Raw genomic sequence first — 23563 nt, 5'->3', positions numbered from 1 at the left:
TTTTGGTAAAGTCAGTCATGTGTGAAGTTGTAATACGTTTCCCTGCCCCTCTTGCAATTGCTAACTTTTGTCTAACTTTTTACATTGTGCAGTGTAAAGACCGTTTCAGCCTCCAGGCGCTGCTGTCAGGTCTTCAGGCTTTTACTTTTTTTTTTTAGTGATACACAAAGACAAAATGTGTATGGTACGAGGCCTCCTTAATATCGTACCATATAGAGTGGAGAGCATAAATACGGCAACATTTGAGAGAGGGGTTTGGGGGAAATGATTTAATTGTTAAAATGTCCTCAATCATTAAAACTTACAGGCCGTAATCAATGAGATATTTGCCAGTTTCTTTAATGAGGAAATGCAAATCACAGCATAGGAAATATCTATTAAAAATTTTCATCCCATTATCAATTAATAAAAGCTTTGTCGTGAAAAATTATAACATCCTGAATTCCATAACTACATAAACAAGAGGTAAAACAAAATAATGCTTACACCTTTTTCCCTTAAAAAGGAAAACATTTGCAAGAAAAAAACATATCCTTTTTTTGAAACAAAAAAGTTAAACATTACAGAGATTACACATCTCTACACTCATGTTAAACCACATGTTTGTGTCGATCAGAAACTTAAAACTCCAGCAGGAGCAGGATGAGGCAAGTAATGACCATCATGAAGTCGTTTTGTTTCTTCTGACAGTCACATCAACACTAAAAATACTTAAATTGTGCAAAGGAACCAACTGGTTTACTGACTTCAATCGACACACTAGAGTCAAAGCTGCACATGGCTGAATGTGACACAGTTCAGTAGTTGGTTTTTTTTTTTTTTTTTTTTCAGATTCCTACTGAACTGTGAAACTAAATATTTCCACACGCTGTACATCTTGGAGCGAATGCTGTCAGGTAGAAGCGATAAGAGAAAGCATAAGACAGAAGAACCAAACAAAAATATATTCTGCAGGCCTTTACATTGGGGGCTTAAACGTATTTTCGCATCTCAATCTCTGCCAATATTTTTCCTGGTACCACACTAATACACCAGGGTTATACCATGTTGCGTAAAAAAGAAAACAAAAACAAAAAAACTCACTGGCTTTTGATTCTATAAGCAGTCAAACAGACAGAGTAATAATATATCAGGAGGAACTAAAGTATCATACATGTGCTGTGCATCTTGAAAGGGTACAAATTAAGTAGATAGATTAAGGTTTTGGAAATTTGTCGGTCACACATGACAGGGGACACACACTCTCTCAACATACGTTTAGACACATACATACATATAATTACATAGGGACAATTATTTGGCACAAAAAGTCATATATTTTACATAATGAAGCGTGTACTCCTGGTTAAACAAGATACTGTAAAAGTAAACATTTTGCAAGATGTGCCATCTTAAAACACCAGGGATAAACCAATCGGATTTTTCATATGATATGTTAACTCAGATATCTGCTGATACAGAGTACTGATCTGACAGAAGTGCTCCCTCTTTCCTAAATGTAAAATCTGGATAATGCTACACCACTGCGTGGACCTCACTTGGGTCATTCGGGTATAAGGTTGCATAACTGAAACTTTACACTTCTTTATTATAACTGGAGATGTCCACACACCAGCATTTTTAGGCTTGTGAATATTTTAAGTAAATTTTTTCCAGACAGTTTATGAGACCGTCGCTCTACAAATAGTGTAATTGATAGCTGAAACACTGAATGTTATAATGACACTGACAAAGAAACTGTATTTAATGCTGATCTGTCACATCTGGCTAATACTGATCTGCTTAATAAGGTTAACCTTAGTGCCAATACCACTGATCAAATCAGTGCATCCATATTTAAAAAACAACCATGTTTTCACCTCTCGGGATCCACACAGTACTTAAGCCTCAGTTTTATCTAACAGCAACCAAAATCATATCCTTTTGATTAATGTAGTTATAGCTACGTTCAAGCATGCGTCATTGCACCTGAGGTATTGTTAATTAGCTGTCTGCGTGCTACCTTAAAGCACTCCCAAAAAACTGCTGCAGTGAAACCGAATCCTCAGTTACTAAATCAAATTTTCAGTGGTACAAGTCAGTGAACTCTAAAAAACACTCTTGGTTTCTCTGGTTTGACCATCTCCTTCTTGCAACCAAACCATAATCTATCACTTGACACATTGCGTGATTATCTATATATACACCAAATACTTCCTACTATTTACTTTTCTGACTTGAATCTGACATAGTGGCAAGCTGTTATTTAACACTGTTACTCAACCTCAGCTGAATGCACACACAAAGCTGTCGGCTTCCAAGTCTTGAGACGCTCATTAAACTGACTGGATACTGGGTAAGAATATGGATTTGGCATTCAGACAATAAAATTAAACCCAGCTTGAATCAAATCTCCCTGTGCCTCAGTTGTCCAGGCCGAAATGTGATGATACACAGGAGAGTGTCACTGGAAATGTTAGCTTGTTATATTTTTGGGAAAACGTTTCATCGTTTCAAGTCACGGTGGAAGGATCTGCTTGAGTGCATCACGCGTGCTTTGGCCTAGTTTGTCAGGGAATTTAACGGTGAAGTCCAAGATCATGTCACCCCTCTTCTCAGGGCACTTGGATAGCGGCAGGCCTTCTCCGACTATGCGCTTTTTCATTCCAGGTTTGACAACGTCTCTGGAGGTCACAGTGATGATCCGGCCATCCAGTGTCGGCGCGTTGACTGTGCATCCACACAACGCCTGGGGAGAGAGAGATAGAGAGAGAACGGGAAACAAGGTAATTAGACAGATAAAACCACCAATGTTTGGTTAAGTTTCTATAATCAGCATCTTTCATTAAAATGTTACTTGAACAGGTAATATTTTTTGTCTTTTTTCCCTGTGCATCTAAAGGTAAAATTCCTCTCTGAGTATTAAGTTCTGACATCCTCGTTCACTTACTTCTCTGAGTGATATTTTTGCAGGGTAAATTATATCTGAGCCCTCTCTTCTGAACACCGGGTGGGGTTTATCTTTCACCACAAACACCACATCTGCAGGAATGTTGGTGGGAGTTTCATCTCCCTCCCTGGGAAAGGTGATTTTTGTCCCCTCCTTCCAGCCACGTTTGATGTCGACTGTTAAAATCTTGTCCTCGTTACGCATGGTGCAGCCGTCCGGGTTCAGTCTCTTGCGGGAAATCTTCATCTTTTTGGTGCAGCCTGAGAAAACCTCCTCCAGGCTCACCTTCAGCTCGTGCACCACGGGCGGGTCCTTCTTCTTCTCGTGCGCTCTGTGAGGGACTCCTGGGTGGGACTTAAAGGACCTGTGAAACCCACCCATGCCACCCATTCCTCCCATGCCAAATGCTGTGAAGGGATCGTTGATGTCCATATCATCCTCCCCATTCTGTGAGAAGAAATGATCGAACGGGCTGCGGCCTCCAAAGAACTCAGCGAAGATTGCGTGAGGGTCTCCATGGAAGGTATAGTTGTAGCTTGGACCACTGTGTCCCCCACCTCCACCACCAGCCGAACCCTTTAATCCTAAAGAGGAAAAAGACATGGAGAAACATCAGAGCTCTGGGACTGTATGCTTTAACTTGACAATGACTACTGAGTGACTATTTGTTGGCCGATAAGTAACAAAAGGTCATTTAGAAATTACAAAGATTGCAAAGTTTGTTTTATTTGTTAAATGCCCTGCTCAATACATACATGTGTCACAATTGTTTAATATAGAACTTTAAGGGATCTAGGGCTGCAACTAATGATTATTTTCATTGTTGATATATCTGTAGATAATTTTCTCGATTAATTTGTTAATTATTTAGTCTGTATAATGTCAAAAAATTGTGTAAAACAGAAAAATCCCGACCATGGAGACCAAAGATATCATATAAGACAAGGAAAAGCAGCTGACCCTCACATTTTAAAAAGTGATTTGAAAAATTCCCTAAACAATTCATCAATTATCAAAATAGCTGCCGATTAATTTTCTTTCGACCAACTGATTAATAGGCTAATTGTTTCAGCTCTAAAGGAATGCTTTTTAAAAAATGTTTCTTTATTTTATGATTGTGAAAAAAAGAAATTAACATCAGCCAATTAATAGTTTTCAGATTCTTTAGACTTTTAAATATCTCTAGGACACCAGTTTTAAAAATTAATTAATAGTCTGGCTCAAGTAGGAGATCAATAAAAGCCTCTGCATAAAATTACATTATACTCAGACGACATAATAGCAATGAAATGGGGGTGACAGTGAGGAGGGAAGAATGTGACAATAGTCATCAGTTATTTAATTGACAACTATTCAATAAATTGTGATTTTTGGCATTGTTTTTTTTTTTTTGGCATCATTAACCAGGTAATAATACAAAACTACTTTTTAAACTGTTTTCAAGTTAGAGCTTAAAAAATTGTAATATTTACATGCTCACCTATGTGTAATATTATCAGCAAATTATTCCTCCCCCACAGAATCTAAATAAATAAAGTGATAATGAAAATATTAATCGGTTCCAAGACTAGAAATGACCATGCCTCAAGGAACAGATGTTCACGTATAACTTAGATTCTGTTTTTTGTATTTTTGTTTTTACAAGATCTGTGTGCGCGTCTCTGCCCATAAGTATGTGGACAGTAACATCATCATGAACTGGAATTATCAGACTGAAAGGACTGGCAAGAACTCGTTGTTTCCAGTAAGTTCTCCAGCTACACCTATTGTACACACACACACCCCTTTTCATTGTCCGGTTACTGGTAGAGAAAGGTGCCAGAAAACAGTAATGACCGATTGGGAGGATGCATCGATGGAACAGCTGGATGCAACAGAATCAGAAAGTGACAAGTGCCAGTGCAGGGTTTGCTGAAGATAACGGGACCAGCACGAGTTGTATGGAAAGTAGTGGCACAAACTACAAAACCATATGCAAGTTATGACGTGAGGAGCTAAGTTACCTTCTTCTCCAAAGCGATCATAAATGTCCTTTTTCTTGGCATCACTGAGGACATCGTAGGCTTCAGCGATCTCCTTGAATTTATCTTCTGCTCCGGGAGCCTTGTTCTTGTCGGGATGGTAGCGCAGGGCCTGTTTTCTGTACGCCTTTTTTATCTCATCTTCGGACGCACCTTTGGCTATTCCTAGCACTTTGTAGTAATCTTTACCCATTACAGTGACCGGTCAGTTCTTCGTCCACTTCACAAAAACATTATCACCGCAGTCGCTTCAGTTTCCGCTCAGTGCCAGCAACGCATCCGGCGTGTCCAGTGTGTGTGGAGCGGGTTAACGGGCTCTGCGGCCGCAGCTGTCACCGCTGCGGGCAGTAGCTGGCTAGCTAACGGTCGAGGTTTGCTTCCCGCACTTGTTGTCACAGTCACGGCGGACAACTTTCTACTCTGCGCCGAGACGAGGAGGAAAAAGGGCCACTTAACTTAAACCGCACAACGCAAAACAAACGTGTTCATACGGGACGGTCCGTGCGCCGGAGCCGAGCTGCAAACCGTGCGAGGAAACTTCTGGAAGAAGCTGGTGCTGCTGATGTGTGTCATCACTACCGAGCCAAGAGCATCGACTCCCAGGAACTTCCGGCTTCGCTTGAGCGACACTAGACTTCTGGAAATGGTCAGCTCTGTCATCAAATCGCCAAAATCTTAAAACAAGTTTTCTTAGCATGCTCTTTCCGAATAAAGGTACTCTAGTCTTATTGTCTATATTAAATTGATTGCTGTGTACACCAACTATCGACCGTTCTAGTCATTTTTAATTCGAGTACGCATGCGCAAGCGCTTTGGTTCTTGCCCACTCCCAATGCTGCGTTTACTTTCATACGGCCAGGAAGTGCTCACTTCACATACTGTGGGCTGAGATCGGTAACGTGATATTCACATGGCTGAAGTAGAATGTCAGATATGTTAAGCAGTTGGTTTTATTTTATGGTCTGTCAATTCCAGTTTATTTCCAAATAATCTCCCAAGAAGCTTGTGTACAAAAAACCAAACAAAAACAAAACAACATACAATTAAGCATCAATGAAGAATAAAGTTTCCATTAATAAATGGATAAGTTATAAATATTTACTGGGGGTTAAACGGAGTAATTTCTTTCATGGAAGAAATTCTGAAGGTCTGAAGGTCAATAATAAACTCAACACGACTAATCGAGCTAACTAAAATAACAGTCTCAGAACACTGTCTCCATTTTTCCTGTCTCTAGTATTAAACTACATGGTTCTTTCCAGGAAACGTTCAATATATTATTCAGAAATATCAGACCTATAAAATAATGTATTACCGCATGTTTTCATTTCATATTTGTAAGGTAGGTACAACAAGCTAAAACTAATGTAGTCCAATTCAGAAGCCTGCGGTAAATCCAAACCTTCATGAAGGTCATAATGTTATTTAGTCGACCCTGGACAAAATATTACGAACACCTTTCAGTGACACGCAACAGCACCACGAATTTCCGCCTCCAAAATGACCATAAAGTTGAATCAAAGCTTTCTCTAAATACGTTTTTTAACCAAAAACTGAAAAATGATCCCCTTCACGAACGTAGGAACAAGACAGAAACATACGGCTGATATGTGCCGGCACTCTGTGCGGTCATTACACGGGACCGCTCCGAGACCTCACGTGGCCAAAATGAAGTGCTCGTGGGTGCGTTGGGGTTTTTTTTGCGGAGTGAAACCGTCGCACGTGGCCTGGTCGCTCGCCGGCTGCGCCGGGCTGTAACGCAGCTCCGCAGCGCCCACCGGAGGGGACAGTCCGAAACGACGGGAGCGCCAGCGTGTGAGCGGTCTGCAGTGATTTGCCCAGCCCGTTGCCGTGACTCACGAGGTGCACAAGCGCTGGAGGGTGAGCAGGTCGACCACCGGTGGTCGGACTCCGACATGTTCAGAACGTGAAAATGTAGAGCTCCGCGTGTGACACAGTTTCGCCAAAAGATTGAGCAAAACGTCCCACATAGGTAAAAATCTTTCATAGGACTATTGTGCCCGTGCAGTTCACAGAAAGGAAAACAGTGGGTTTATCAATTTCATTAAGCTTTAGTAAATGAAAATTTACAATAAATGATTATAAATGACTAACTCTTGATTTTATACTTGTTGCAGAGCATTTAAATAAAGATATATCCACAATTCAAGTTACAAAATTAGAATAATTATGGAAAATATAACATTCATAAACATCCATCAAAAATTTCTTAAATTACATTAGTCTCTTCTTTTAATGTCAATTCTTTAACCACATCAGGAATAATAGGGCATTTTAAAGAGTCTTCTAATAAATGTAATGTGAATGTGACAGTTTAAGTACAAGAGAGTGAGACGGACTGACTGTTCCTCTGACCTCGACACTCTGAGGATCACTGATCCCATGGAGCCCCATGTTTTAGCATTCCTCTCATGTCAGATCTAAGTGTATCGACCTTTGGAAAAGGAGCAGGTGCAGTCCGGCATATACCGGAGATATTTTACACGCGCATTTTAGTGTTTTCTGATAACCATTGTAAAAAGGATTAGTGCTAGCAGAGGGATTTTTCTGAATCGAGAGTAAAAAATGATCTTGGAATGCAAACAGTGATGCCGCTGCCTGCTGCTGGTTATAAATAGACCATAGGATATAGATATACAGTTGGGTATGTCCAATGATTGACCTGACCCCGTGCGATGAAAGGCATCTCTGATCTTCTCCAAATCAGCATTTTCTACACCCACCTCTCACCGCAAAACCTCCTTGAAGTATATTTTAGAGATGCTGTTGCTCATTCAGCAGCACACAAAAAGCCTTGACCCACGCAGGCATGGAAATAAACATGTTCGTCTTTGTGCTGGAGGTCAGGAATAGAAAAAGAATACCAGCCTCACAGGTGGTCTGAGGGAGAGGGGAGGGGAGGTGGCGGGGTGTCGGCACATGGAGATCTCTCATCCCATGGATCAGGCTTTTAATGGGGCCCGTCACTGTGTAACCAAACGAGGAGCAGAGCAGACAGGAGATGTGTCTTATAGGTCTAATGAGAGCACATTGGCATGTGACACTGGGTAGGGCTGTATGTGGCTTCCCAAGGTTACCCAGCCGGTGCAGAGCAAATCAGGCGACTTATATTTAGCCTTGCAAAGGGCTCGCTATGGATTATGTCTTCGGGCTCTCCGGTTTCGTCTTCAGTGCGTTTTGAGGCATTATGGGGGTGGGGGATCACAAAGTGGCTACTGTTCAGGTGAGGAGCAGGTTCACTTTATGTTCCAGCTCTCCTTCCTCTTCTCCTCACTGTGTTTCCTGCTCACTTGCCTCCACTCTCTAACATACTTATGCTCCATCTGGGGGTGGGTGGGGGGTGGGTGGGTGTTTACGGTCTCACATATTTCCTACACTCTTCCTACGCTATTCCGAGAGTCCAAAAGACACCAAAGAAGACACACTTGCGTTGGACTGGCAGTTCTGCTGAGCGAGGGAGAGCTCCGGGGGCTGCTGTCACTTACCAGTGGAGGACAACCAGCTACAGTGGACGTATCACAGGTTATTACAACAGGCTACTGAAGCTCGGGATCAAACATTACCATGGATGTACTCGCCTTAGAGGCAAAGAATGTGAATGGAGCAGAGCCCGAGAAGAAATCTGCACCGAGGCCCAAACCGAAACCTCCCAAGAAGCCCAAAAGGACCGTTTACTTTGAGGTGGAGATCGTGGACTTAAAGACCAAGGAGAAACTCTTACTGCTGGATAAGGTGAGCGTTCACAGGAGAAGGAGGGTCTCTGATCACCCTCATCTTTTATTTTATTAACCATTATGATTTTAGGAAACAAATAATACTGCCCGATCATAGATATTTAAGTCCAATACAAAGGTCCCCAAAAAGGTACTTTAGACCTTTCGGCATGCCTTAGACTTTATGAACAATTACTGTATTTCTTCACCTTCCGGTGATTTCGTGTTTAGAGTTTCTCGATTTAAGCAGCTTATGTCTGTGCTGATAGTAGCATAAGCAGAGACCCTGATTACTTTGCCGCGAAGTCCTGCGGAACGTGTTTTGTTTTAGCTCAGGAACCGCGGAGTGGTCGCAGTCAGCGGACGGGTCATTTTCCAGATAGTCGTCTACTTCACAGGCGGCCTGGTCAAGCGCGGCCATTATCAGTCACGTCTCTATTGAGCGGGGGTCGCAGTTGGGAGGTGAGAAACCCCTCCTCGCTTGACAGGACGCTTCCGTCCCAGCCAAAAAACGAGAGGGATCCCACTGCAGATGAATATGGCGAAATGCGAGTCTGACAAATCCCAAGAGAAATGAAAACTTCTGCAGTAAAGACAGTGATACGGATGACTTCTGCCCCTATGTTTAGTACTCAGTGTCTTGTAAATTGACTTGTAAATGTCAGATAGCTGTCTGCACACTAATGTTGCCGATAATAATACTTTCTTGAGATTATTTTTACATTTTGATTGCAGGTGGAGCCAACAGCTACTATTTTGGATATTAAAGCTCTGTTTCACAAATCGTGTAAGTAGAAGATGAGACAACATTTTCATTTTCTACGTGGTTGAAAACGGTTTTATTTAGAATAAATAATCTCTCCAGCATGCCAAGAGTAAAGTCCTGTTTCCATTTCGACAGATCCAAAGTGGTATCCAGCCAGACAATCCCTGCGTTTGGATCCAAGTACGTCTGCTTTTTGCAATAAATTCTGCAGATATCCAACTCTGTTGAATGATAAGTGCGGCTATGAAGTTATGGGATGTTGTCTGGTCTCATCTGTCATGTTTCTCAGAGGCCAAGTGTCTCAGGGACGAGGACATTCTCCAGACACTTCCTGTGGGAACCACAGCCAGCTTTTACTTCAGTGACCTAGGACCCCAGCTCACATGGGGAACTGTGAGTGCATTATTAGGACCGCACAGTGGTGTTGCATGTTTTAGCCAATGCGGTGTCCTTTCCTTTGGTATCCAGTAATAAAAAATCAACTGGCCCTCGCCAAGATTCGAGTGTTGCAATTCAGATCAGATCCCCTGAACACCGGCCTTTACAATGCAAGAAACTGTGTGACTACCCATGGTTTGTTTTCAGGGTATGATTTAGCTACAGCAAACTAGCTCAAGAATGCAGTGGGTTTTTTTTTCTTTTTTTTTAATCAGCTCACTATCTGGGAGAGTTGCTTTTCAAAACGGTCTGAAAAGTATATCTGATTTGCACTGAGTGTATTAAAAGCATGCAAAACCACTGGTATGGTCTTTTTAGATTCCTGTATTTTAAATATAAACACACAGTCTCTCACCAACTCAATAACTCGTGATTATAAATATCAAAGCACAGTGACACATAGAGGTGATTTGCTGTGGTTCGGTTTTCTCTCACCTCCTGCACTGCCTGTCCTCTGTCCTAAGATATACGGTATAATCTCATGGCCCCATTTCTCCCAAAGGTGTTTATCCCCATGACCTCTCACTTGCCTCTCGCTGCACCTCTTTACTCACCCTTGCCCACACACTCTCTCTACGCACCCTGTCCTTATCAACCCTGACACAACCCCCAGCGCCCTGCCAGGCTTCAGACTGATGCCAGTGTGGGTGGAATAGCATGAAGTGCCCCTGCAGAGATCACCAGTAGCTATTGGTCAGGCATGCTGAGCCAGGGCTCTGCATGGGGTGCTGATTCAGGGATAGATTTCACTGTCAGCTGTGCTGCTTTGCTTGATCATATCATTTGCGGGAAGCTGGTATTACAAGCTGTCTTAGTGTCTCATTTGCTCCATGGGCACATGTTGAGTACTATTATTTCTACATCGAATGGTTGTCGGTGCTGAGGAGAAGTAGATGGGCTGTTTTTGCTTTAAAGCGGTTCTGACAAGTGGGTTGTTAGAGAAGCCAGAGACATACTGCTGTCCGTTGTGTGTTCTCCCTTTGGCAGGGGGGTTTAGACTGGCAAAACGCCAGTCTAACAGGGACAAATTATTTTAATTTCTCTGGTTACTGCATTTTTTATTACAGAAGTTAACCCTTAGAGCTGTTAACTGTAATGCTGCTCATAGATTCCGTCATGGCTGCTGTGTTTTGTGCTGTTTTTTCCCACCTTTTTGCACATTTTTGCACTTCTCATGCATCTGGTTGCAAATCAAGAAAGACCAAATTTTTAGGCACTTCTGTCTTTTCTTTGCTCACTTCAGGTGTTCCTGACAGAGTGTGCAGGTCCACTGATCATCTACTTAATGTTCTACTTCCGCCTTCCCTTCATCTACTCTCCGAAGTATGACTTCACCAGCAGCAAGCAGTGGGTCGTACAGTGAGTGTCACCGTGCTTATGTTTTCAGGGATCCGTTGCGATGTTGCTGCAGCGTACCACACAATCCCAGGCTTTGCACAGATGCACCCTCGACATGACAAACGGTGGTTGAGCACATTGCTATGTTGACACTGAGTCAGGGCCAAGTGTAATGGACTGCAGCGGGGCAATGTATTAATCACAGCTAAATATTTAAGTGTGTGTGTGTGCGTGTGTGTGTGTGTGTGTGTGTGTGTGTGTGTCCTGTCGCAGCTTGGCCTGCATGTGTCACTCCTTCCACTACATCAAGAGGATTTTGGAGACACTGTTTGTCCATCGTATCTCCCATGGGACCATGCCTCTAAGAAACATCTTTAAGGTGAGCGAGTTGAATACTTTAACATTTGAACATGATATTTATTCTTAAGAGCCATGTTTATTATTTGTTGTTCTTTAGAGCCATGTTATGTTCTTATTCTCAAAAATCTGAGTCAGATGTATACGAAGCCTTGTCTTGACAGTTTGATTTATAATAGCCCACTTTCTATTCCAGAACTGTGGCTATTACTGGTGCTCCGCAGCTTGGATGGCCTACTACATTAACCACCCTCTCTATACCCCTCCCTGTAAGTGCTGACTACTGCAATTCTCACTTTAACTCATGAGTTGCAGTTGATTTCCATCTTGATCTCTTTTTTCGTGAAACATCGACAGATTATGGGCAGCAACAGGTGAATACAGGACTTTACATTTTCTTGGTAAGTTTGAGATATGTAGAAGTTGAATTTTCCTGGCTCAGTAAAGTCATCTTGCAGATATTAAACCCAATAACTTATGGTTACGTAGATGCTCATCTTCCGATGCCTTTATTTTCACAGTTCTGTCAGGTGGGGAATTTTTCCATCCACGTTGCACTTCGTAACCTCAAACCTCCAGGTGAGCATATTGTAATGAGGATATATGGTTAGACTGGCATTTTAAGGTCAGTGATATCACAATTTTTTTTTTTTTAAAAAGGAGCCGACATTTCAGGGCAAAGCAATGTTAAATTTGTGTTTCCCCTTCATCTCAGGTTCAAAAACCAAGAAGATTCCTTACCCAACGAAAAACCCATTCACGTGGATTTTTTGGCTGGTCTCTTGTCCGAACTACACATATGAGGTGAGCAGATACACTAATCCACTCATACACTCATACATAATTTTAATTTTGTTCAGTCATTTTTGAAATACCGTATGGTCTAAGAAAAAAAATAAAATCAAAGGTGATTTAAAAAATGTTTCCCAAATTGGTTAAGTTTTCACATTAATAACAAATTATGATTTTCCGATCTGTTTTGTCAGTGTATGTATTTATGAATACACATTTTCTTATGTAAGAATATGGAAATTGTAAATCAAAGGACTTTTGTCCCTTATCTGCTTAGTTGTTATATGTGTTTTGCAGCAAGTAATGTTTTACATTTTTGTACTGAAATACTGAATCCAACTCTTGATCATTGTATGCAACCCAGTGGCCAATGCTGTGTTTTATACTTGTAATGCAAGATGCACTTTTGCTGCCATCTACTGGTTACATCCTACACTCTTACCACAAAGCTCGATGCACTCTGTGTGTGTGTGTGTGTGTGTGTGTGTGTGTGTGTGTGTGTGTGTGTGTGTGTGTGTGCTTAAACTTCTTGCTCACAGCTGGGCTCCTGGATCGGCTTCACGTTAATGACCCAGTGTGTGCCTGTGGCTTTTTTCACTCTCGTGGCTTTCATCCAGATGACCGTGTGGGCCAAAGGCAAACACCGCAGCTACTTAAAGGAGTTCAGAGATTATCCAACCCTGCGCTCCTCCATACTCCCCTTCATCCTGTAGAGCCCAGCAGAGAAAAACAAAGGTTGCTACACACATCCAACTTCTCACTGACTGGGTCTTTTTTTTTTTTTTTCGAAGGGCCCCTCCATCCATTCGGATGTCAGAAAGTGTGTACTGAGATTAACAGCATGGATACATTTTGGTCACATGAACTACATGTAACATTTTCTTGCGTGTCACTCCGTAACAAAGAGCGGCGGTTACAGTAACTCTGAGTGTAACTCTGGTGAATGCAGGACTGTTACTGGTAAGGAAGCCTTCAGACGTGAATACAGCAAAGTCTTAATATAATGTTGTATGTGATCTTGAAAAGAAAGATGAAAAAATGTCCTTTTTATTTCGCTACTTGGATAAGTTGTAAAATATTTGATGTAGCGCGCTGCTGATTTGTTAAAATAAGCACATCATTTTCATACCTTTCGGGAGCCTAATCAGTGAAGTTCCCCGCAGAGATGGCAAAACAAAATTGCGCTGTTAAACTAGTACACAGCCTGGAGCTGACAACGGTGCGGCCTCATGCAGCTCACTACTGATCTGACTGATCCGAGAGACCTTTACACTATGGTAGTGCTATTAGATCCGGATGAGAAGTTATACTCCGATTCCCATGTTTTCCACCACGAGTGAGGTAAAAAAAACGCTTTACTTTTTGTCTGTACATGGATCAAGTGTATTTCTGGCATAGGACAAATAAGAGAGAGAAAAGCGCTGCGGATAGCATGCACAGACACATCCTACAAAAATACACCTCGTACTTACGCAAGATGACTATATTGCAAAATGTATTCAGCTGAAAAAGCGAGACCAAGTTCCAGTGATCAAACCACTGTCAGTGTATTGTGTGCATTTTTGTGCAGTCAGTGTTTTGTCCGATCTGTTAAGATAGAGGAAAAATACATCCAAAGCAAAGAAAGACAAGTTTACTCACCATTGCTATTCGATCATCACTGAACGCGGATCTCACAGAAGGCTGCATTAACTGTACCTTCTGAATAAATGAGGAACTTTGGTGTCATTACCTCCACCAAGGAGGTTATGTAATCGTCGTGTCTGTTCGTTTATTTGTCAGTAGGATTACGCAAATAGTACTGCACTGATTTCCACCGAAACCGGTTGAGGGATGGGCCAGGGAAGAACCCATTACAATTCGGGGCAGATCCAGTTAATTTACACTGAACTTAAGTTTGTTTGTTTTTTCTCTGAAGTATGTTGTATGTTGTTTTTAAATTGGCGTTTGCAGAGCTACGCACTCCACTGAGCAAATTTTCTAGTTGAAAATATAATATTGCTTATACTGCTGCAATTTTTATAGTCTTTGGCGGGAATTTTATCTGCAGTGGAAAGTTTAACAATATCGGGTTGAGAGAGAAAGGGCAGAAAGGGCCACCAGACACTGTCCCACTGATACAATTGCTTTTAGGTGAACTGTCGATACAAGGGTAATAAACTGTATCACAAAAAAAGTGACTGAACAGAGAGACACGAGCTTTATTTGTGACTCTGGAATAAGTGTCAATGTTACAGATAAAAAGGGGAGGAGATACGTTGGAGATGTAGACTACATCATATGGAATGTTACAATTAAAGTGGCTGGCTTAGATCAAAAGACAAAGACACTCTAGACAAATTATAAATGGATGATAACATAAAATATTGCATTTGATCAAGATATCTGCTCTGTAAACAGGCACTGAGCAGCTGTATTGAATTTAAAACAATATATTCAGTATTACAATGACATTTCACACAAGTGTATTAGTTTATTTTGCTTATGTATAAAAGCAAATTCCATTCGGCTGCACATCTTCTGGTCACGTCTATCTGAAATTGTTCCCCAGAAGGCAACTGCATTAAGTTGGACCACAGTCATTTTCTAAATAAGATAAAACAAGAAGAAACACAACATATGGTCTTGCCAGCAAGTAGTAGTATATCATGCTGGTTATATCTCAGTGTCACAGAGACACTGAAGACATAATCCTACGTCAGCAGTTATTGGTGACATAGGTCAGGAATCAGACACCGCTGACTTTTGATGCAGATATGTAGCTAGTCTGACTTCCCCAGCACTTTGATGACATTTATATCAGCTCACCATATGAGCAGAGGAAAACACACAACAGATGTGCTTTGTGTTTATCTGTGTAAGTTACAAACTGTTTCTGGACTAGCAGAGGGTACCGTAATAGAGAGAGGGAGGACACAGGGAGAAATTTAAAAAAAAAAACCGCAAAAAAAACCCCAAACATTTTCGTGTGGACCCAAAACGGTGACAACACTTTGCTACAGCACTATGCAGTCCTTTCTGTGTGAGTATATTAGCCCATAGGTGGTGCACTTGGTGCAAGGTTAAGTCCTCCTCACTGGCTGCATTACCCATCTTTCACTCTTGCAGAAAGGTCACTGCTCCTCCAAGTTAAAACACACTCAGTTCAAAACAGTCTATTCCCATCACAATGTGGTCACATGGGTGAAATGACAACTACTTGAAAACCAAAGACCACAATGAGAGGTAGGATGACTGTCTTTCAGTTTCTGGTCAGTCTCACAGTGAAAGTTAATTCCACCGCAGCCTTTTCCCCCTCCACTCACCTTCTACATAAACTGTATATGAAGGTGGGTGGCAGGATCCAGATGGGAGAGGGCACTGCATGCATGTTTGGGTCCATGCAGCATTGTCTGTCTGTCATGTGAATCACCACTTCAGAGGTCTTCGTACTCCAAGAAGTGGGTCCTCTGCAGCACCTTCACATGGCGCTCGTAGATTTTGAGGGCAGGGCCGAGTCGGATAGACAACCCGGTCAACACATCACTGCGCTGCATGAGGAGAAGGGACTTCCCATCAATTTCCTGTTGGTGAGAGAGAGAGAGAAATATATAAAAATATATATTTTCCTCAGTTAGCGTCACCCTTGGGTTTCTAAAGGGGGTGTACTGAATGCTTGATATCTTTTAAAATTATTTCCGGAGCTGCCAGGAGACACAATGTAAAAAGTCAAATTAGCTATTGAACCCCTAAAATCATGTGGAAAAATGTGTACTTTGTATTTCAAGAGAGGGGCCTGGGAATGTTCCCAATCACCTCAAGGCAGCCAGTTTTCTTTTCTTACAGCCTTTACCATGCAACTTGATATACACAAATAAACCGATACTGGTCACACCATGTAATACACTACATATTAACTGCCTCCGAAAAACGCATTGGGTGAAGCGAAGCAAGTTTGGTTTTCAGTGTATGTGTAGCGCCCTCTGTGGCAGCTTGTGGTGGTGCACTAACTTGTGTTCGAAATGCCACAGCCTGCTCTGGAAAGCCTGCAGAGGAGAAGTAACTGGCCACATCTGCCACAGTCCACTGCAACAAGTTCTGGCTCATCTTCTCCTTCTTCACGGAGCTGGATGAACATCAGGTGAAAGACAGTCAGAAACAATGGCCAGAGAGAGAGACTTTCATCAGCAGGTTATTTCTCAATTTGTTTTTGTCTTTTCAAGCCACAGGGGCCTTCTGTGTAGTTGACTAATTATTTAAAGCGTCCCCGGGAAACATGTAGGTGTACTAATAAAAAGAGTAACTAAGGGTCAAAGGTTGATAAAGGTGTGTAAATCCGTTCGGATGAGGGGAGGGGGACATGATCTGATGAATTTGCCAAAATGCATCTATAGTGGAGAATGTAATGGCTTGTTTAATAACAAGATACTCACACTTCATCACTTTTACCACCATTCAGAAGACCATCTTCGGCTGTTGTAAAGGGTGATACATCTATCTTCTTTTTAAATGCACCTTCAACCAAAATGGAAATTTAAGTTGTTACAAACGTTGTGCAGATTTTATAACAAAACAGGACAGGTTTAATGGATGTTATGAAATGCTCCAGGAGAGACCTTAATTACTGAGTGTATCTTTAAGGATTACAATACAGAGTTGATTTCACTGGTTTCTATTAAAGCGACAGTTTGACAACATGCAGCAACATGCTATTCCGTTGAACACGAGTGATTTCTTGGCGCCAGAGTCCTCCGCACTTGTTGGTTTTCACATCAAAATCCATCCATCTGTTTTTCTTGCCAAATCAACATGAAAACGTTCAAACATGAAACATGAAATGAAGTGCCACAGCATGCCTACAGTATCTTGGGAGTACGTCACAAAACCCGACGCACTCCGATGTACAATTAAACAGGAGCTCAGTTCATACGGCTCACTATGGGAGCAATAAGAAGGGTTAATATGAGAACCGTGTTCTAACTTTTTCCAATTCAATGTGCAAAATAAGTTCAATAATAATTACATTAACAATAACAATTTTTTCTGGAGTGTTAACCGTGCGAGCTCATATCCTTGACATTCACAGGCGTGATGTTGAACAAACAGCAGCAGGGTTGTGATAAAATGGCAGTGATGCTCTTTTCACGGTACCAGTGTGCCACACTAAGGCCTCTACTGTCACGGTACAGTATGTTTTTCTATTAGACTGCGTTCACGGTTCGGTACAACGAGGGTGCAATGAATGAGCGTCGGTACGGCACCCCCAATTTTACGGCCCACTTTCACAGGATGCTGGCAGGATCGTTGTCATGCATGTGACACATGTCAAGGTTGAAGCCGCCATTTTTGTTTAGACGGGTACTCCTCCCAGCCAAACTACATTCAGGCCCAGCATAGTTTAGCAAACAGCGGCATGGAACTTGTTCATGTGGTAAAAATATTTCAGTGCTTTTGGTTTCTGTTATGCCACCATGGTCATTTTCTTGGAGATCTCTTAGTTAATGTCTCACCGAGGAGGGAAAATCTATCACCACTTTCTCGTGCATTCAAATCGAGCATGTCACATTTCCGATTTTCAACAAAGAAACAAACTATGCAGGCATCCCGCTACAAACACAACAAATTGTGCTTAGTGGTATACACAAAATAAGCCAGTGGAAACTCTACTGGGTATCAAACCCTGTGACTCTGAGGAACATGACTTCTAGTAACCTTTCATCAAATCCATAATAAAAATCTGAAAGTTTTATGTTGCCTTGCTTATTGGCAGACAAATACGGACCATAAAATATGAACTAGACCTCTTCAGACGTATTATGAGCCATCTATAAACATATGTGTTATCTGCCAAGCAGCTCTTAAAAGCTCCATTTAAACAGACAACTTTTAGGCATCCTCTGTAGCTGTATGTTTACTATGTGGTCACGTGGTGATTCTTCTGGACTGTAAATCGAGATGCATGAACTTCAAAACTGAATCAAACTGTATCAAGTCTGCACAGTTCCACCACCACTGTCACTGTCATTAGTTAATGCCCTTAACGTGTGTGTGTTTTAATAGAAACCATTCTCCAAAATGAGAGAGCAGTCGGGTGATCTATCTGTTTTTTCTGCAAACAGATGCGAGCTACGCAGCAGCTTTATAGGATAAAAACGGGAAACTGTAACTCACAGTTGTCAGATGGCAAAGAAAGTGTCTGTGGTCTTCCATCGGATACATTCCTGGTCTCATCCTGTCGGCCAAGCAAAACAGAAGAAAAAAAAACAAATGAAACATGAAAATGTCAGGTAGAAGGCAGGAGAGATATCAAAGAAGCAGGAGACATACAGGTGGTGTTTTCTGTCTCAAAGGGAATATTGGACAATTACCAATCGTGCTGCATAGTCCGGTACCAATTGATCAGACGAAAGGCTGCTATCCTCAACCTTTCCTCCATCTTCTTTCTTCATGTTGTTCTTTATAGCACAGGGGCTGGTTGTTACAGGGTGGATTGCTGGCTTCATGGCGGCTGCGAACAAAGAGTGAACCATTTACACAACACGCTGATATTATCCATACCGTCCACACCTGACTTTATTTGTTTAGTTAGTCTAAATGTACTGGGATGATTAGTTTGATAATTAATACCTAATTGAACTGATAGTTCTTTTATGTGTGTTTTTTGACATTGTTCATTAAACCTCAATTGCTGGCACAAACAAGACAATGCATTATTCACACCTAACTGCAGTAAGGTATTGCTAAGCCATGGAAATGTGTTATTTTCTCCTACAGCTGTGTCTAGCTTACATAAACTAAGGCACTTCTACTATCAACAACTATGTCACCCTGCAATTAATCATCTAGGTGGTTAAAAGCTCCCATCCCTATTTCATATCCATTGCAAAACTAAGCATACAGCTTGCACATAAAACAATATTAGAGTGCTCCATAATGCCGGGTGTGCGTAGTAGACTGTGTCTAGCAGTGTGAATACCTTTGTCTCTCTGCATTCCTGGGTGCTGGCGCTCCACTGGGCAGACAGCAGAATCATAAGCCCAGTCATTGTGCGCAAGGGCCCTGGGGCTGGAGGGGGGCAAGGAGCTGGGCCTCTCACCAGCCTTCTGGAAAGAGACACAGTCCAGCCCCGAGCCAGGGCTGCAGCCGGGGCCGGGGCCGGGGCCAGGCCGAGTGCCAGAGGGGGAGCAGGGGGCAGAGACAGCTCGCACAGAGGCACAGTGCACCCCGGCATCTTCGTACGTGCGACCAGGAGAGGGCCCGTCCTGCCCATCCCGGCTTTCATCAGCCCCCTCCTCATCTGCATTACTGTCTGTGTCCATAGCCATAGAGGTGTCAGCCTGCAAAACAGAAGCATAGGTGCAACATATAACCTCCATCCTATTGCATTTTGTAATTGTAATCTCTCCACCAACTGCATGATATGATATAATTACATGATATGATATTTAAAACATCTAAGGTGGGTTCATATTTAAACAAACATACATCAGGTATTTCCTAGTCTTTGCTTGGATCAATGGAGAATCAGCTTCAATGGAGAAGGGACACTGAATCCAGTGGAAGGAAAGCCTCTATAAAGATCCGAGTTCATTATGTAGCACAAACTTAAAAAGACGGCAAACCCTCCAAAGGCACGACGGATTGTTTTCATTACTGAGGACTAATTGTAGGCCGAACGTGTCACATGGAAACACGCTCACACATGTGTCGCAATTTGACCGCTGTGGTGGTAAATTATTGCCTCTGAATGCCTCCGTCCCTCCCCGCGGTGCAGCGCGTACACTCCGCAGACGGTCTGCGAGCCCCGCCACCACAAATGTGTTTCCAGGCAATTGGACAACTGTATATAATGTTTACCTGGCGGGCATACAACTAGTTTTAACATACGCACTCATTCCTTTCGTTTTGGGGGGAGGAGGAGGGGGGGGGGGGGGTGTTGTCGACGGCGCCCCGAGTGAAAAAAAAAAAAAAAAAAAATTACCTTGTGCTCGACTGCGTGTCCAAGACCCAGCAGTCGAGCACAAGAGCGCACTAAAGCCCGCCCCGCTCCTGTGAAAAGCGCCGCTTGTACGGCATTCAGCCGTGGCACTGCATTTCACATAACTTTCACGGAGGCACGGTCACAAAAACACGATGCCCCCGAGGATCTCGATCCGACGCGATTTTCACCTCGGCTCACCAAAAAAACACGGCCGATACGCTCGGTGCGTCCCAAGCTTTAGAGGCCTTATGACTGATCGTTCTGTCACGGGGGAGCACGGAGAGGGGTCGATGGGAGGCGTTTTTGGTTTTTCTCAAATTTCCCCCGAAGTGCGCATGGAGTTGGGGAGCCGCGGTAATAGACCTCGCCATTGTGTCTGGGGTCTTTAACGGAGCGCTTCCCGGGGGCCGAGCCGCGGCAAAGCAGACCCGAGATTAAAAAAAAAAAAAAAAAAAAAACGAGCTTAAATCGACGGCCAGACCAACGCAGCACGCCGATCGCGGCGGGCACGGGTCGCCCTCGATTATACTCTACTTTGACTTTGCACCGGGTCAACGATTTCCAGTAAAAGCGACGGAACAGAAAGAGTAACGCAAACGAGTCCGTTATCGGACACGTCACTGTCTAGATTTGACTCTCGTTATCGGGGCAGAAACCCGGACAACGAGCCCCGGAACGCGGTCTGTTCAAAGTAATCGAGCGTCGGTTTTTGTCGCGACACACACGCCTTTCAGCGAACAAAGTCAATTTGATCTCAGCTTAACCCAAATCGGACGGGCGCATCCGCCATGGAGAGCTGGGCGAACAGTTTGCGGTCTCTTTACGTTAGTTCAGGTCTCACACATTGTTACGTTTCGCGACTTCGCAGGGCCGCGGTTCAAATAAAAATAAAATGATAATCATAATAATGATAGATACTGTCAACAAACAGCCGACAGACACGGAGACGAGATGCCGCTGCTGTACGGGACGAGAGAGGCCATAACACCAGCTAACACCAAGCATTAGACGTGACCGGGCTTGGCAGCGTGTCCGACGATGGATCTAGGGGTTCGACTTTATGCACTGCGTCGGCAATCGCCCATCACTCGAAAAATAGGCGCAGTTTGCATAAATCAACTGACTCTTCGTTTATTAGGAGTACTTTGGCGCTGGGGATCATCGATTTGCTTGCTGTTTTACGGGACTAAACATATTGATGGGCATATTTTAAAGTCCGGGCGGAAGGGGTGACATCTCGTCATCGACAGACGAAATATATATGCGCCTGGACGCGGCTCTAGTCACACTGGGTATTTCGCCTGGGATGGCTGCCCTCGTTTTACCCAGGAAAAAAAAACAATCAACAACCCAACAATGTCCCAACGTCCCCCATCAGGCTCCGACATCCGCGGTGTTTCAGACTTTTTTTTTTTTTTTTCCCTTCACCCACTCCCACATTGACAAGTGACTGAGAATGAAAACGCGCATTTCCCGCCCCCCCCGGCTTTCAAAGCGAAACCCTCGGCGGCGGGCGCGCACGCCGACGCTCTTATTTTGAAAGGGAGTCTGTTCTACTTCCGTCCTCGGTCTGCGCGTTTCTCGGCAGTTTGACACAGCCTTCCTCCTCCTCCACCCCCCCCCCACCCCCACCAACCCCCTCCTCCACCCCCCCCCCCCCAACCCCCCACCCCACCCCCTCCCGCGCCTCCTCCCCTCCGCGCAACGCCGAGTTTGGGGCTTGAAAAGCGCTTTCTGCTGCTGATAATGGTGGCTCGACCGGGTTGTTCCGAACGGACAGGACGGCGTAACTTTTCCCGTCCGCCCGCCTGCGTCGTCCGCTTAAAGTGCCTCCCAACCGGCGCTACGTAAAATATGCCACACTCTCACTACACGCGCACCTTTTTTTTTTTTTTTTTTTTTTTTTTTTTTTTTTCCCTCTTCTCCACCTCGGTAGCGCTCGAGCGAGGTCCAACCGCCGCTCCCCGTCTGCGGCAGTTTTGGGTGCACTTGCAAATCACTCCCCTCACCACTCCCCGTGTACAAACAAACAAACAAAAAAAAAAATAAAAATAACGATAATAACACGTACGTCCATGTAGCCAACCACACAGAGCCCATAGCGTGATTTTATCTCCACCTGTTAATTTGCCATGGTGTGAAATGACAATGAAATGTGAGCTCGTTAAACATGTCTCCTCGCATCAACCTCAACATACCTCCAAATCCTCCTCGTCCTGGTCAACGGGACCGAAAGCGCTGTCCCCGTTGCTCAAGTCGGAATGACTGGCTTCTTCCACCGCGCTCCTTCTCGCCGCCGTCGTTAACGTTGCATCGTCTTTTTTTCTGCTCCTCCGCTGAACCTTGGCGGCGTTTCGGTACGAAATGGAGCCCTTGTAGTTAACTTTCAGCACGGTTTGCTCCTGGATCAGTTTCTCCAGTTCCGCGCAGGTTCGGTCGGGCTCGGACCCGTGTCGTCTCCGGACCATTCGGCAAATCCTCTCTAAGTCCGGCCGGGCTTTCCGCGACCGCAGCGAGTCGATAGTGTCCAGGATCCACTCGCGGTACTTGGATTCAGACATCTTTTTTCGCTCGGTCGGTTCGCTTGCTTTTTTTTCTTTCTTTTTTTTTTCGCTTTTTCCCTTACCTTGGTGCGTCAACCTTGTATGTTACACACGGCGTTTTTTCGTGAGCCGCGGTCCGAGCCTAACTGAGAAGCGGAAACCTTGCTGTACGCCTCCTGCGTTTGCGTGTGCGCTTAAGGTGGACCGAGGGATTACGGCGAAAAGTTTCACTCGCGAGGGGTTTTAAGGTGGAATGTGCAGTCCTGGACGGGGACGTGCGCGCGCACTCGGCCCCATGTGCAACCCCGATGGGTGCATTGGGCGGCGTTTTACGTAAAAAGTTAGAAAGTGTAAGTCCGGCCTCTGATGAAGTATCCGTAGCTAGATCGTGGTCCAATTTCTTTTTTTCTTACCTTCACCTTCATCAAATTTAAGAACCAGAGTCCATGTGCTGCCCCATCCCAAAATCAAACCAAGAATGAATGAATGAATAAATGAATGAGTTAGTTAAGTGGACCCTTAAAGAGATATTGATAAAAGACAACACACTATCAAGTCAGAAAAAATACTGCGTTAGTGGAGCCAGTTAAAAAACAACAACAAAAAAAAACAGTCCTCATTTGGTTGTCCTTTTAAAAAATTGTAGGCTACTCTAAATCACAAATTATAATATTTAGCCTATTGG

At 43.4% G+C, this 23563-nt stretch overlaps 3 protein-coding genes across 3 annotated transcripts; 1 reads left to right on the top strand and 2 right to left on the bottom strand.

Annotated features, from left to right (window-relative positions):
- Positions 1-808: 808 nt before the first annotated feature.
- Positions 809-5627, bottom strand: dnajb1a (DnaJ heat shock protein family (Hsp40) member B1a). The gene is made up of 3 exons (XM_040157227.1): positions 4933-5627; positions 2930-3513; positions 809-2728 (listed from the first exon to the last, which is right to left on the bottom strand). Exons 1-3 carry the CDS (start codon positions 5141-5143, stop codon positions 2498-2500), a joined length of 1026 nt encoding a protein of 341 aa, XP_040013161.1. The 5' UTR covers positions 5144-5627; the 3' UTR covers positions 809-2497.
- Positions 5628-8358: 2731 nt separating this feature from the next.
- On the top strand, positions 8359-13270 carry tecra (trans-2,3-enoyl-CoA reductase a). Its single transcript, XM_040123781.1, has 11 exons — positions 8359-8703; positions 9420-9471; positions 9586-9630; positions 9740-9843; positions 11132-11247; positions 11500-11605; positions 11780-11852; positions 11941-11984; positions 12105-12162; positions 12299-12387; positions 12915-13270. The coding sequence occupies exons 1-11, from the start codon at positions 8536-8538 to the stop codon at positions 13086-13088; spliced, it is 1029 nt and encodes a 342-aa protein (XP_039979715.1). The 5' UTR covers positions 8359-8535; the 3' UTR covers positions 13089-13270.
- A 1282-nt stretch (positions 13271-14552) lies between these two features.
- Positions 14553-23133, bottom strand: samd1a (sterile alpha motif domain containing 1a). The gene is made up of 7 exons (XM_040123780.1): positions 22534-23133; positions 19331-19691; positions 18723-18862; positions 18526-18586; positions 16788-16869; positions 16366-16480; positions 14553-15938 (listed from the first exon to the last, which is right to left on the bottom strand). Exons 1-7 carry the CDS (start codon positions 22894-22896, stop codon positions 15792-15794), a joined length of 1269 nt encoding a protein of 422 aa, XP_039979714.1. The 5' UTR covers positions 22897-23133; the 3' UTR covers positions 14553-15791.
- Between the last annotated feature and the right edge of the window lie 430 nt (positions 23134-23563).

The sequence above is a fragment of the Xiphias gladius genome, chromosome 3 (genome assembly GCF_016859285.1).
Source record: "Xiphias gladius isolate SHS-SW01 ecotype Sanya breed wild chromosome 3, ASM1685928v1, whole genome shotgun sequence".
NCBI lineage: Eukaryota > Metazoa > Chordata > Actinopteri > Istiophoriformes > Xiphiidae > Xiphias > Xiphias gladius.
This window is presented reverse-complemented; position numbering and strand designations above follow the sequence as displayed.